Source organism: Elaeis guineensis, chromosome 2 (genome assembly GCF_000442705.2).
Source record: "Elaeis guineensis isolate ETL-2024a chromosome 2, EG11, whole genome shotgun sequence".
NCBI classification, from domain to species: domain Eukaryota; kingdom Viridiplantae; phylum Streptophyta; class Magnoliopsida; order Arecales; family Arecaceae; genus Elaeis; species Elaeis guineensis.
The window spans coordinates 9,328,540-9,343,871 of NC_025994.2; the positions used below are offsets into that span (position 1 = coordinate 9,328,540).

The 15,332-nt window shown below is 36.4% G+C and overlaps 1 protein-coding gene across 1 annotated transcript; it reads left to right on the plus strand.

Annotated features, from left to right (window-relative positions):
* The first annotated feature begins 1,039 nt into the window (after nt 1–1,039).
* LOC105060968 (kinesin-like protein KIN-8B) lies at nt 1,040–11,750 on the plus strand. Its single transcript, XM_010944877.4, has 16 exons — nt 1,040–1,821; nt 1,900–1,977; nt 2,072–2,188; nt 3,899–3,984; nt 5,032–5,176; nt 5,282–5,377; nt 6,016–6,107; nt 6,464–6,565; nt 6,657–6,803; nt 6,872–7,022; nt 7,442–7,504; nt 7,588–7,824; nt 9,806–9,910; nt 9,982–10,095; nt 10,172–10,759; nt 11,280–11,750. Exons 1-16 carry the CDS (start codon nt 1,774–1,776, stop codon nt 11,499–11,501), a joined length of 2,391 nt encoding a protein of 796 aa, XP_010943179.1. The 5' UTR covers nt 1,040–1,773; the 3' UTR covers nt 11,502–11,750.
* Nucleotides 11,751–15,332: the final 3,582 nt, after the last annotated feature.

A 15,332-nucleotide genomic window follows, 5' to 3' on the forward strand; every position in this document is an offset into this window, starting at 1 on the left:
TACATGAGTTCCAAGCTGTTGGAGTGATATAGGCTTGAGAATATAACAAGAGCTTCTGATATTGAAATAAAAAAATTATTAGTTAGAATATTTTTATCATATATATTTTGGATTATCCTAACTAACTAGTATATCATTTATTTTAGAAAAAAAATATATTAGTATCCAATTTTGATTGAAAATTTTAAATAAAAAATTATAATTAACTATGATTGATTGGTTGATAATTTTTATTATTTTGAATGAAAAAAAAATATATATTTTTGATAATACATAGGTTTGTTATTGGATGGTCCAAGATGTATTGTTTTTTTATTGAAAAAAAATTACAGTATATAAATTGAGAAAGAAAATATTGTTTGGCTTGTTAAGTGATAAAAATATTTATGCTTGGCTCTAATCATACATTTGACATAGCATAACAGGGTCTCTCTTTTAGTGGCATAAGAGGAAGCTAAATCTTCCCATGAAATATTAGTGAAAGAATAAGATAAGATAAAAGAAAAGATGACGAAGAGAGAAGAAAGAGGTCACAGTGAGAGGCTTCGCACGGATGTAAGCATTGCATCACTTGTATATTGCTTGCTGCCCATGTTTGCGACTCATGGTTGTATAAGCCACGCAAGCCAGTACAAAACTTGTCCACCAACTCACCAACGCGTCCTCTCCTCGCAGGCCATTCTCGTAAATTCGCAACAGAGCCCATGGCTACGATTCTTCTCGCAGTCAGGTTAAAAAGCACCCTTTCCAACGACAAAAAAGAAAAAGAAAACAAAAAAGCGCGCGCGGTCGGGGTGCTTCACGCGGCGAGCTGGAAAGCGCTCCCTCCATCAATCCTCGGGGTCCCGAATCTCGAGGCTTCCCAGCGGTAACTTATCCCCAAGGCCCTCCCAACACGAAACCCACCACCAAGGCACTGTGCCACTGACCCCTTTGGCGCTTTCCTTCCGTCTCCTATTCTATTCCCATTCCTAAACCACTATAATTTCCCGAGCTTTTGCGGAGCAGCGGAAGCGCGTCTCATCCGCCACGATAAAATAAATTAAGACCTCTTCGGTTGGAGGCGAAGGCCCTACTCTGATTCTATAAGACCAACCTTCTTCTGGCTTTCATGTCGGTGGCCGCGCGCTGATGTCGACCTCGCCCACGCCGCGGCGCTTTTTGGCCCCGTTCGCCCGCCAAAGATCTAGCATTTGGATCGCTCCTTCGCGTCGTTGCGGCCGGGGAATGCTGGATTTCTTGTGTCTTTTTGTTCGAGTTACCATCGGGATGTAGGTGCAGGGTTTTTCGTTCTTGAGAGTTTTTGGGTGGAGAAGACGCGGGAGTTTGGAGCTCGGAGATTGTTTGAGCTACGTTTGGTGGTTATTTGGCAGAATGTGGTGGAGCAAGGCAAAGATCTGCGTGTGTTTTTTTCATGGGTTGTAACGATTTGGTGGTTTGGGGTTTTAGAAAAGTGAAATCTGAGTTTTTGGGGTTGGTGGATTTATATTGTTGTTTGTAGAACGATTAATTCTGAGATGTTTTGGTGTAGATGGAGAAGAAAATGTTGAGTATGGTGGAAGGCGTTTGAGCTTTAGTTGGTTTTCTGATTGATATGTAGTGGCATTCAGTGTTATCTTTGATTATTTAGGTTTCAGATGTGAAAGAGTTTGCGTATTTTGTGTTAAAAAAAATTGTAGCTTTTCATCAACTCCATGTGCAAATCTAGGAGCTGTCATTGATTTTGGGGAAGAAAGGTGCTTTTAGGATAGGTGGGTGGGCTTTTGATCTGAAATGCCGAGCATTAGAGCTCCGGCCTCGCAACAGACTGCAACACTCTTGGTTGGTCTCTCAACTGTGAAAGATTACCCTTGGTTTTTGGCTGTTTACAAATCTGATCTTGCCTTTATCGGATTGTAGGTGGCGGTCAAATGCAGGCCATTGACGGAGATAGAACGCCAGCGGAGTCGTCATATTATTCAAGTAACTGATGACAAGGTTTGATAATTTTTGCTTTCTGTTACCATGTGAAAGCATAATTCTCTTTGCTTGAGAACAGGACAGCATGCAATGATTGATTCTTATATTCCAGAATTTAGTCATTTTGGACCCTGACCTGTCAAAGGACTACCTTGAACGCATTCAAAATCGGAGCAAAGAGAGAAGATACAGTTTTGATCACGTATTTGCACCTGGCTGCACAAATGCGGTATGTAAAACTCCTCTTATTTTGTTCTGTTGCTCAAAATTATAACTTTGTCATGCATTTTGCTGTCTTTTACGTTCTTCAACCAACCACTTCCAATTTCCATTTATGTGTGTTTTATTCGGTTCTTATTCTACATCATGATATTAACTAGCAAGAATATGATGGAGAAAGTAAAGCAGAAAACTGTTAGAATGGTCCTGTGAGATGCATGGTGACGCAAGCAACATCTACCTAATTATGTATAATGCACAGCAAACAGTGATGGGAGTGGGTAGATGATTGGCTCAAGAGCGACAAGTTAGGAGTTTTGTGAAAAAGACAAAGGGTGGAGAAAATCAGAGGGGACAAAATTGTCATTAGGAGTATCAAGTTCTCATCTACAAATGAAAATAATTCAGTTATCTGAAATTTATTTTGGACTCGTGGGTGTATTTATATATAAAACCACCAAAAAGACTATGATTTATAATTCTATTACTTATTATTGACAATCATTTAAATAGTCGATTCAGTTTGAATAACACCAGATCTGTTGACTTTGAGCACTGCACGATGGGTTCTACTCCAATCATGACCCAAACTAACAAGGAAAACCTGGGATGTTACAGCACTATACCTTTCTGTGGTGTGGACCTCATCCATGAGTTTGTCACATTGGGTTTACCTTCAAGTGAACTCCCTATTTTTCAGTCTGAAAATCTCAAATGTCATACAAAAGAAATCTCTCAACACAGTGCAATTGAACTCCTATTGTAACTTTATCAAGATCTTTCTGTTGCAACCAAAAGTTGATGAACATGTGTTTCAAAATTTGTCAGTCTAATCAGTGACTTGTCACTGGAGCTTATGGAATCTAATACCCCATGTCTGTGTATTGGACTCCTCCATGCTTCCATTGTGTGGCAGTGCTCAACAATTCCTAAGCTTTGAGGATGAACTGACACCGAATATTGGCATAGAGCCTTCTAAGAGAAAGGATATCTGGAGGGTTGGGAAGGAAAAGGAAATGGATGTGTAATAGAAGTGGGAAAGATTAGAGCAAGGAATGGGTCTCCTGGAAGAGCTGCTGGACTAGTACAAATTGAGGGCAAACTGATGGAGAACTCATGTATAAGAATGACCTGAAGATGCTCTAGGAAAGGGAGGTTGGAAATTGTGAGAAAGGATTTAGGAAAGCATGTAAAGTTAGAGGTGTCTTAATAAGAATATTGACAAACAAGGATTTTTTAAGCTGTCAACGGTTGGTAAAAGGGTCATCAGGATTGTCAAGGTAATATAGCAGGCTTTGTGAAGACTTTGACTGGCTCACAATAAAAAACTCTTTTGATTATTGGACGTTCATCTATTTCTAGTGTAGGGGTCTAGCCCCTGGTGAATCTGAACAACTCATGGGATTCTATGATATGTCAATTTAGTAACTGATCCTACCCTGCACTTTGCATGCTTCTGTAATTTATGTTCTTTAAGGTCAGATAAATTTGAGGACTCCTTTAATTGCTAGATCAGCTGTTGAATATTGAAAGATGAAGGGAGTGTCAAAAGAAACTTCCTATCTAAACCTTTACAACCATAATACCTCTATTCAAGTATAAGATTTGTTGATAGACTTTGTTAGTATTTTGAGTGAAAATCATGGTTGTAGCATTACAATTTTGGAGTTACAGTGCTTTCAGCTTTTGTGAACATTTATATGTTTCTGTTTTGTGTCAGGATGTATATAGGAATATCTCATCTACCATCTTTGGGGTCATTCAAGGTCTTAATGCAACAGTATTTGCATATGGTTCAACAGGAAGGTACTATGTTTGATGTTGCTTTCTTAGTCTTTTGTGTTCTTTGATATGTGACTTCCACTTTGCATAGCAGATGGTGTCATGATTTTGCACTTGGGCCATTTACAAGACTTTGAACAGTAATACTATCTCCAAAAAAAAATTGAGTCTGTTTCAGTAAAATCCCCAACAACGAGAAAAACAGTCAGTTATTTGTTATTTTTGATTCATTATGCAGTTCACCTTTGAAGTGCAACATCATCTTTTGCTGATCATATCAAAGTGATAAATCATTTTGCCTTGGATTTACTTATTGCTTTGTTTTTTAAAATGTTTACTATTTTAAGTTTCTAAACAAAAAGTCCTAATTGATTTCAGATGGTTTGATCCTGGCACTTACTTTTTCTAATTTTTATTGGATTATTATTATCTTTGTGTACTTGCCTATCCATGAATCCTCTAAATATAAAAGATGTTAGATTTTATGAGATAAAATAGGATAAAATCTCATGAAGTACTTTGAAAATCTCTTCTAAACCTTCTGAGAACTGAAAAAAAAAGGGTCATGATTTATTAATTAAATATAACCTTATCTGCAAAGACATGGGAGTGATACTATTTTTAGAAGATAAGTATTGTTATTTTGAACAAAACATCTCAGGCTTAGTCTTTTGAAAAAATGAAAGGTTTCTACATGATTAAAAATGCAAGGCATCAACATGATTGTCCCACATAAGCCACATGATACTTGTTAATGGTATTATCAACTCATCAGAGTCAATTTTTAATATCAATGACCTTTTCTGAAGTTGAACCTGTTTTGATTCTGAACATTTTAGTGGCCAAAAGAACTGCTTACATTGTTCATTTGATGGTTCTCAAATATCTTTCAAGCTGGCTCTTTTCTCCTTTCGAGTTTTTTGCTACTTTGAACTCTTTTCGTGTAATTGCAATTATATTATATACGTAAATTTGAGATTACTGAGCTTCACATGTGGCTTGCAATCATGAAATTGGATTTCAGGACTGTTTTTCTTGATATAATCTTACCTTTTTTCTGCACATATACAGTGGGAAAACATACACGATGGTTGGGACCCGTAAAGACCCTGGACTAATGGTTCTTAGCTTTCACACAATTTTTGATCTTATCAAGAAGGATGAGAGCTCAGACATCTTTGAAGTCTCTTGTTCCTATCTTGAAGTGTACAATGAAGTATGACATGCATTGGTTGTATTAAAAATGTTAGAGTGTTTATTGTTTTTAATTTCCCATTCAACAAAGAATTATGACAGCTTTCTTTCCCCCATTCATTTCCAGGTTATCTATGATCTGCTTGAAAAGTCATCAGGACATTTGGAGCTTAGAGAAGATCCGGAACATGGAATAGTAGTTGCTGGTTTGAGAAGAATTAAGGTTTTTTCTCTTTTCCTGCCACATTTATATTTTCTGATGTGAAATATAGGACTTTAGTTGTCAAATGCCTTTATTTAGATTGACATATCTTGTTGTTCTTGTTTCCCCCTTCTTACGTGGAAGCATAACATAGCTTTTTCAGCTTTGTTTTGCTAGTTTCCTTCTGCTTTTCACAGCTTGTATTGGTGTATGATTTTTTTCCTTTTATAGATAGTTTTCTGAATGAAAATTTGAGTGTAATACTAAAATGGATATAGAAGGAGATTTACATCTGATGCTGTTGCTGGAGGTAGGGAAATAAAGTACAAAAAGCATTTTATGACTACATGTAAGTCGATGAAGCGAGAGAGAGAGAGAGAGAGAGAGAGAGAGAGAGAGAATATTATATAGTCTTGGCTAACTCACTTTTCTGTACCTGTCTCCAAGTTTTTGCCTTACCAATCTCTTATCCAATATTTGGAGTGTGCTATCCTGGTTTGTGGTTCTCTACTCTCTGTTCTAATATTATCTGTTTATTATATTCACTAGCATTTCATATTTTTAGTTATGTTTCCCTGAAATTTATGTTTATCCCTATGTAATATTATTATTTGTGTAAACTTTTTTTAATCATTTCTTTGATATTTCATTCTCCTCAGGTCCAATCAGCAGATAAGATTCTTGAACTTTTGAATGTTGGAAATAATAGGCGCAAAACAGAAACCACTGAAGCAAATGCAACCTCGTCACGGTAAGCCATTTTTTCACAGTCAATTGTGTTTTTGCTTTTTTCCTGTAAATATTCATGCCAATGTTTGTGGTATTTCCATAAATTGTGCTTATCTGAGGAGTTAAAAGAGTTTCTCAGTGACATATTTGATTGTTAAAGAAGTTGAAACTGTTTTGAACCATTTCTTACCTATCAGTTTTAGGCTATGATCTTTGTGCTACTATTCTAACATGTTTTGTTGCATTAGATTTCCATGTTCCCTCATTTCATTTTATTTGTGATAGTTTGTCGTCAATTCTGTGTTGACATTTATGGACAGCTTGGTGTAATATCTGCAGAAACAGTAAACTTCTCTCTTTTTCTTTCTGCTTTAACAGTTCGCATGCTGTACTGGAGATTACTGTGAAGAGAAAACAGAAAAACCAATATAAGAGTCAAATTCTCTGTGGAAAACTTGCATTAGTTGATCTTGCTGGCAGGTAGATGGCTACATAGAAACAATTTCATCTGTTGTTATTCATCTCAGTTTCCAGAATATGGATTAATGACATTGAACAATCTTATGTGCAGTGAAAGGGCTTCTGAAACACGCAGTGGAGGGCAAAAGCTTAGAGATGGAGCCAATATTAACCGTTCACTCCTTGCTTTGGCAAATTGCATCAATGCCCTTGGCAAACAACAGAAAAAGGGACTTGCATATGTTCCGTATCGCAACAGGTACCTGATTGACAATCGTAAAGCACACCTATCCTTTATCAGTAGCTAATGCTGAGTTTTCTTGGCAGTAAGTTAACCCGCATTCTAAAGGATGGACTCAGTGGTAATTCTCAAACAGTCATGGTTGCTACAATATCACCTGCTGATGATCAATATCATCACACTGTGAATACCCTGAAATATGCGGACCGAGCTAAAGAGATCAAAACACATGTTCATGTAAGGGCTCATTCTGTGGTTTGAATGCCATCTCTTGTTATGGTAACTATCCGTATATATTTATTTTTATCATTTTGTACGGGAAAAAAAAAACATGGAAGAAGTATAGATAAACTTTGTTTGTAGAAACTGCATGCCAAAACTACGCCTTCTTAGCTAATGGTAAAAATGTTATAGTAACAAAAGGAAGAAGCATCAAAGACCCCCCTAAAAGCAAAAGGAACACCTAAGTTGGTCAGTGTCTCAGTTGTCAAACTCCCATATTTCCAAAATAAAGCAGAAGTATTGTGTACACCAAGTAATGTCAGCATCTGTATCAGAAATGTCAGAAATAGAAGTTAACTTCCATATATTTCTTGCCATGTCACATAAAAATGATGTTATTGGCTACTAAATTCTGATTTTGCTTCTTTTCTCAGAAAAATATTGGGACTGTTGATACTCATGTGGCAGACTACCAAAGGATGATTGAAAATCTTCAGGTATTCTTTTGCCCCAAATGAATGCCATTTTTCTTCTTTGATTTTGGAAAGACTGAATAAATTGCTTGACATATGTTATACAGGTTGAAGTTTGTCATCTAAGAAAGGAACTAGCAGATAAGGAGTCCCAGTTGACTACAAAACCTGCTGAAAAAGCTGCAGATGATGAGCTATCATGGTTGAATATTTTAAGCCGTGAAACTAATGAAAATGTTCAGGAGCGCATTAATCTACAGAAGGCTCTCTTTGAGCTTGAGGAAACTAACATACGCAACCGCATTGAGCTCCAACATCTTGATGATGCGATTGCTAAACAGGAGGTCTATAATTTCCATACACCATTAAATTAACTGATAGCTTTTATTCTGGTTCTTTCTCTTCAATCAGACATGATCATTCATTTGATCATAGAAGTTAAGCAAAACACTATTTTTATCCTTTAGTAGAGCTTAAACAACGTGCAAGAAAACAGAAAGAGATATGGAACAAAAAATGGTCACATGTAGGTCAAACCTGTAAATTATGTGGGTGAAATACTTCTTTTCCTATCTGAATCTGCATGCAGAATGCATATTTTTATACTGAGGTTTTAAGACAGTATTGAAACATAACCAAAATTGGTTTGGTGACATTTGATGATTATAGTGATTTCTCCCTATCTCTGCATGTGCATCTTCATATTAAAGTACTTCAGAATTGAAGTATGTTGTGAAGTATTATAGTGATTTCCCCCCATCTCTGCATGTGTATCTTCATATTAAAGTGTGTCAGAATTGAAGTATGTTGTGAAGTATTTCGATGCTGATTATGCAAGTTATGGTTCATATTGTCATTATGAATATAGAACATATTGTTAAGCTTGGAACTTAGATTTTGGAGAAAATGAGGTTGGTGAGTTCTTAAAAAGGTTTGGAAAAGAAAATTTATTTAAATTTCTAATTGAAATATTTATTTTCCTTTCTGAAGTCTGCATTCAATATCATGTTGATTGGTAATGTTCAACATACTCCCCAAATGTTGCCTCAAATGAATTGCACCTTGTGCTTTTAATCTATTAGATGACTTGCTGATTACCTCATTATAAAATGCAATTTACTCTGCACTTTAAGCTCTTCTCAGTGTGCTTCTTAATATGTTGCTGAATTTTGTAGTTAATTTCTCCCTTGATAGTAATCTGTTTCACTTTTGATAAATTTCTCTTTGATCTGGACGAAACTTGGGGAGCATCAGTTGAAGCATGAAACTTATTGTTTTGGGTTATTGTGTATCTGTGTGATGTATGTGATGCATGAGTACACCCGCACAAGCCCCTATTTGTGTGGGTTTTTTGTGGTTGGATGTATGCTTGAAATGGTAGAATGAATACTTTTTCTCTCTAAATAAAAGAAAGAAAAGAAAGAGGAAAAGCCCAAAATGGTTCTCAAGTTCCAAATCATGCAAGATATCCAGAGAATTTCTTTAGATATGATTATAATAAAATATATAGGAGAAGGAATCTACCTTTCTGACGTTTTTGAAGCATGTAGGGCAAGGTCGATGAAGATGAATCAAATTGGTTAAGTTCAGGTAAGCGTGTAGTACCCAAGTATAGATCATCATCAACAAAGGGAGCAAATTATGCCACTCAGAGAGAAAAAATAAAGGTCGACAATTATAGCAGCATATCCCAAATGCCATAACGTCTTGGATCTGAAGAAAGATGTGAAAAGTTTTATAGGTAGACACAATTCACTGGCAGGTGAAAATGGTTTGATTTTGGCAACTCCAGTGCCTGAATTTGATTGAACTCCACCCAAACCCATTGGATAATTAGTCCAATGCCCTAAAGTTTTGCTATAACATGACAAACTTTCCAATATTTGTAAAATTTAATTGTAATTTGATGATTATCTATAATCCACTGATGTTTAATATGAAGGTGATGACCCATGAATTCTGTCCAACAGTTGAGATTACCTACGGCTGGCTGGATCACACATTGCATCTTGAAAATTTTGGTGGAAGGTCCTTATTTGATGAAACTGTCTACAAAGCATTCTGGGGAATGTGAAATCTGATTAGGGAAAGTCAGATTTATATGATTATAGACTAATAATATACAAGTCGTGTATGAGCTTGTGCAAATAATTCATGGACTTATCATGTGGATGTACATGCTTTGATATATGCATCACTGTATACTATGGCACTTTTTCTGACAAGAGTACTGCAAAATCCTTTAATCCAAGTGCCTTGAAGTTGATATATATATATGTACGTGACAGTTCTATGCTGATACTAACAAACTACCTGTGGATCTAGGTTGTTGAGAAGGATGGAACAGTTGTACAAGCTCTAAGATCTAGAAGACAAGTTATTCTTGATAACATTCGGGATAATGATGAGGCTGGCGCTGGTTACAAGAAGGTATTTCTCTTGTCATCCTCTGTTACATTGTCTATCTGAAACCAGATAATATATGCATATAATTTCTTCAGGACATTGAGATAAATGAGAAGCACCAGCGCCAGCTTCAGAACATGATTGAGGAAGCCATAAGTAACAATGGCAACAGAACATATTTACATATTCTCAGTCAATACAGACTCCTAGTAAGTATAAACTTTGATACTTTAACTCATTGATCTTTGTGTTCTATGATTGATTCCAATGCTTACAAAAATATAGGGGATGGCAAATACTGAGCTTCAATTTGAAATGGCCATGCGGGATCAAGTTATACATAACCAAAGAGAAGCACTTAGGAACCTGTGGAACATGCTTTTGGGTTTGGGGCTTGAGCAGAAACAGATAATGGATCTGGCTGCTAGACAAGGGATAGTGATAGAAGACTGCACTACTCCCTATGCAAATTCTGTTGTCACCAAGCAGCCACCATTTTTATCTCACTACAGATTCTCACCGTCAGTTGCATACCCTGGTCTCAACGTACAACCATATGTTTCTACTTGTTTCTTCCAGCATCACCAAGGTTTCAGCTCGATGGCTTATCTTGGGGGTCAGCATGACACTCCTACAGTATGTAGACAGGAACATCTCAGCTCTTATTACTTGCTGTCTCCCAGTTATTCTCAAGCTGGACGTTCTGGGATGGACAGTCCATGGGCAGGTGGAAGACCAGGTGCATGCTTTCATACTGAAAGCGTTCCGCAAGAAGCATGCAGCTTCTACTCGGCGATGAGAGCGGCGCTGTGTCCATGCAGTAAGGAGCAATTCACACCGGCTTCCTGTGAAGACTATGGTCAGCAGCTGAAGGTATTACATCATTCGTGTGTGGATGCTGAAGAAAATTCTTGTTTCTTTGGTTTTCTCATCCATTATTTTTCTCTCACTTTCTTAAAGCAGCTTAATTATTTGCATGTCTCAAACAATTCTATGCAGAATAATCAAGATACAAGCTAATACACTTTTACCTGTTCTAAATTTGTAATTGACCTATAAGCCAACCATCTAGGGCAATCTCAAACGTTGGCAGACAATCAGAAAATTAGTTCAGATGCACAATAAAGATCAGACTGGCAGTCACCTAGAAAGTCTGTTATACTAGGAAAACATGGTAAGTGTCGCTTATAGTTCAACCAATTTGAAATGGGGTGTTTAATTTATTGGTAGTATCTTTATAGATCGGCATTCATCTAAGGTGTTGTAGAACATGATTTGAACTCTATCACGTACATTGTCAATTATTTGTGAAGGTGCCAGAATTTTGGTTTCTCATGCTATGTGACTATATGCCAAAGTTCCTCATGACCTATAATTTCAACCTTCTGAACAGGAATCATGGGCTGCAAACAGCCAAGACGCGTGGGAAGTTCGTTCTGTTGCGGTCAACAACAGCAGGCACTTGCACGAAGAATTAATGAGGAACAGTGGGACAAACTGTAGTGTATATCAGAACTCTTCTGCCGAGATCAAAGGCACTGGTATTCCTGAATCTCGTCATCTTTGTTCACCCTATGGAACTGCACCAAGGGCTTTCAATCTGTCTGGGTCATGAAGTGTTCCATCCTACAGTTTTGTTTTTGGTTGCAAGTAATTATCTTCCACCCTTTTGTACAGTGTTTGTGATCAAAGCAGAGCCACTTCTGATGTACCCAAAAAAGAAAAAGAAAAAAAAAAAAAGGAAAAATGTAAAGCTAATTAGCCCCTAAAAGATTGCTCTTGTTTTTTTTGTTTCAGTCCCTTATGGGAATTACAATGTGACGAACGCCTAGCACCCTCAGGTAGCGATTAGATAATTGTTATATACCATTGTTCTGTAGCACTTCATAAAGTAGATCAGGAAACTGCCCTAGGAAGGGGCTTGAATGGCGTGGTCTATCTGGAAGGCTGAGCTAGTAATCTTCTAGCCTAAGAGGAATATATACTGGTCCAGAATCATCAGCTGGATATTTCATGGACACGTTAGATTCTAAGAACCTTTGGTTTCGATCCATTTATCATTCTTGGCCCATTTCTTGTTTTGTCCTCATAATGCGAGTCATATATGCCATTGCACCTCTTTCTTTTCTTGGTTTTTTAAATAGAATGATGCATATTTAGGTCATTTCTGAGACGAGCGAAGCAGATATACTGTATGCCCAATACGTATTTATAGAACGCACAATGGACTTCTGTTTAGTCTATTACATGTGGCGTTGTTAGTTTTGTGGAAATCAAGAAAAAGTTCCAACCCCCCTTCTTAGCAAAATCTATAACTAAACAGAGTTGTTCATGCAATCTACATTTTTATATTATTGCTTCGTTAGAGCTGCATTGGTGAATGAAAAGCAGAAGTGCCGATTTCAATCTGTTCCCGTATAAACATGAAGTTATACGAAGGTGGTAGCACTGACCGGACTCTGTCTCCAACTGAGATATTGAAAAATTTTAAAATCATTTTTTGTTGGGGGGTAGATCTTGGTATAATGATAAGGTTAATCCATTATGTTTTGGATGTCATGGGTTTAAATTCTAGTAGTGAGTCTTTTATGCATGAGTTTTTTTTTTTTTTTTGATAAAAAATAATTTATGCATTTCTAACCAAAAAAAAATGAAAATTTGTCTAAGTAAATATAATTGACAGCCTTATCTGTCCACTTTTTGAATTGTCTTTTCACTTTTCATTCTTGTCAAAACCAGCGGTGGATTCAGATCCTAAAATTTTAAAATGATTGCAAAGAGGCTCAGCCTTTAGCCTTTAGGGTGCGCATTCTGTTTTTTCAGTTCAAATCGAACTGTAGTCCTGAAAAATCAAACTTTCAGATTTATATTTTATAAAATCAAAAATCATATCAAAATAGTCTAAAATTGAATAAATCAAATCAAAATTATTTGGTTCGGTCCGGTTCAGTAATTCGGCTTTGGGTTTTCCTATACCGGGCTTGTGGTTTTAGTTTGGTTCAAGTAATACTTAAATCTAAATATTAAACTTAAAGATATTAGATAATTTTAATTTCGGCTAACTGAATTTATCAAATTAAATACTGAAGATCGAAATAATTAAATTTGATTTTAAATTTAAATCAAAATTTTAAAAAAAAATCGAATCAAACATCAAAATAATTAATGATTTGGTTCGATTTTTGATTAATTGAACTATTTGCACACCCCTACCAGTCGTCTATTTTCATTGGATCACATTATAATGGGACAGTCATATGAGATGTTAACTTTTATGAAATACTATAAATACTTTCTTTTAGAAGCTTCTTGATTTTGACGTGAAGTGGAATGAAGATCTTCCTCATTTTTTTGTCATGATTTTGTTCCCTGTCCATTATAGAAAAGTAAAAAAGAAGAGGTACTAGTAGAAAGAAGCATAGATCAGGGCAGAAAAAAAAGGACCATATAGTAGATGTAGAAAGGTCTTCGTGGTGGATTTGTTTTAAACAATAAAAAAATATTTTAAATATTAAAATTTTTTTTGTTAACAAAAAAAAATGTAGAGAACATTCTACTAAATATTATCAATTTTCATAAAAAGAAGAGATTAGGTAGCAGGAGAGGAGAAACAAATCAATGCTACTATCGAAGCAAAACAAAAGTAGAAAAGAGTTCTATTCGAAATTTCTGATTTATGGAGTTGTGTTCCCTATTTTTTTTACTATACATGAGGAGTTTGGAGAGAGTTCAAAATTCTCTAAATAGACACCACATATTACATAAAGGAATATTATCAAGCAATTTTCAGAATAATGATATTCACAGTCACAGCATATATATATATATGATAAAAAAATTCTTTATTATTAATCTATAAATAATAATATTAATTTATATCTATATCCGAAATCTTAAGTAAGAATCAACAGTCTAGCTAACATATTTTATCTTGAAAAGAAAAAAAAATTATCGTCTCATAATCCTTGCTATATGACAAACTCTATTTAAATACTAGCAATTATTCCATCACCAACTTTCTCCCGGCCCCCTCACACAGCTGCCCACTTCTTCTTTTCCGGTCATCTCTTCCCCTTTCTTTCACCGATCTATTCTCTCCTCCTCCCATTCCCTTTCTCCATGCTATGTTAAACCCTTTGCTGGTCTATTATCCCTACTCCCATCCCCCCATTCTCCTCCTTGCCCCCAACTCCACCACCTCTCTTAAAGTCTCATCTCCCTCTCTTTCTTCCAACCTCACTATCTAGCTTTAGATCTCCTCTCACCCACCATATTTGACTATGCCACTCGCCATCTCTTATCGATCTCTTTCGCAGCTGATAGCCTACGCCATGCCTACTCTCGATCTTTCTTCATTTCTCCACCGCAAACTTAATCTTTTTCTCTTTTTTTCTTTATTTACTCCATATTCGGCTATGCTTGTCTACCACCTCTTGCTGATCTCTTTCACGGCCGACGGTCTATGCCATGCTGATTCTCAATCCTTTCTAAAGTAAAATTTTTTTGATTTTTTTTGTTTTTCTGATTTCACTTTTTAATATACTTTTTCCTTTATTCTTTATTTTCTCTTTTTTTCTTCATTTCCTCCATAATAGCCCTAATCCCAACTTTAATCGGAACCCCAACAATGTTTCCTCCTTTTTTTTTTTTCTTTTTCTTTCTCATTTCTTTCATCGTATTGTCCTCTATGGACCTAACCTAACCCTAGCCATGAACCCTAATCCTAATCTGACCCTTGACCCTTAAATCTAACATTATCCGAACCATAATCCTTAACCTTAACCCTAACCCTAACCCTTAACTCTAACCCTAACCCTAACCCTAACTCAACCCTACCACTGACCAAACCTTAGCCCTTAACCCTAACCCTAACCTAAACCCAACCCCGACCTGAATCAAGTATGAACTCGTACCCTAACCAACCCACAACCATGTCGGGTAACCCACTAATCCAAACCCATTTATCTTGCTTGTTAACCCACTAACTTGAACCCAAAACCCACTTGCCTAGGTCCATTAGCCCAGTAAACCAAAACCATCAATATTCACCCGTTAACCCCTTTTTTCCCTGCCAATTTAGCAACTTGCTACTAGATTCACTGACACTGTTTCTTCCCTCCATCCAATCCCTAACATCCTTGTTTCTCCCTCTTTCACCACACCTCTTTTCTCTCTCTATCCCTAATCCCTAAATGAGCGAAAGGCTACTGCATCCATAGTAGCAACTCTCAATCCCTTCCCTTAATCAACCCTCTTCCGATTTCTTTTATATGATCAACAAAAATGAAGATGCAAAGCTGCTATATCTACAATATCAATCCTCCTAAATCATCCTGTTGCATAATGCATATGTATCTACTGATTAGAATTTTTTTCTAGATATGCCACTCTAAAGGATTGGAAGGCCATCGGATGTCCGATAACAACTGCCTAACATGATGATGAG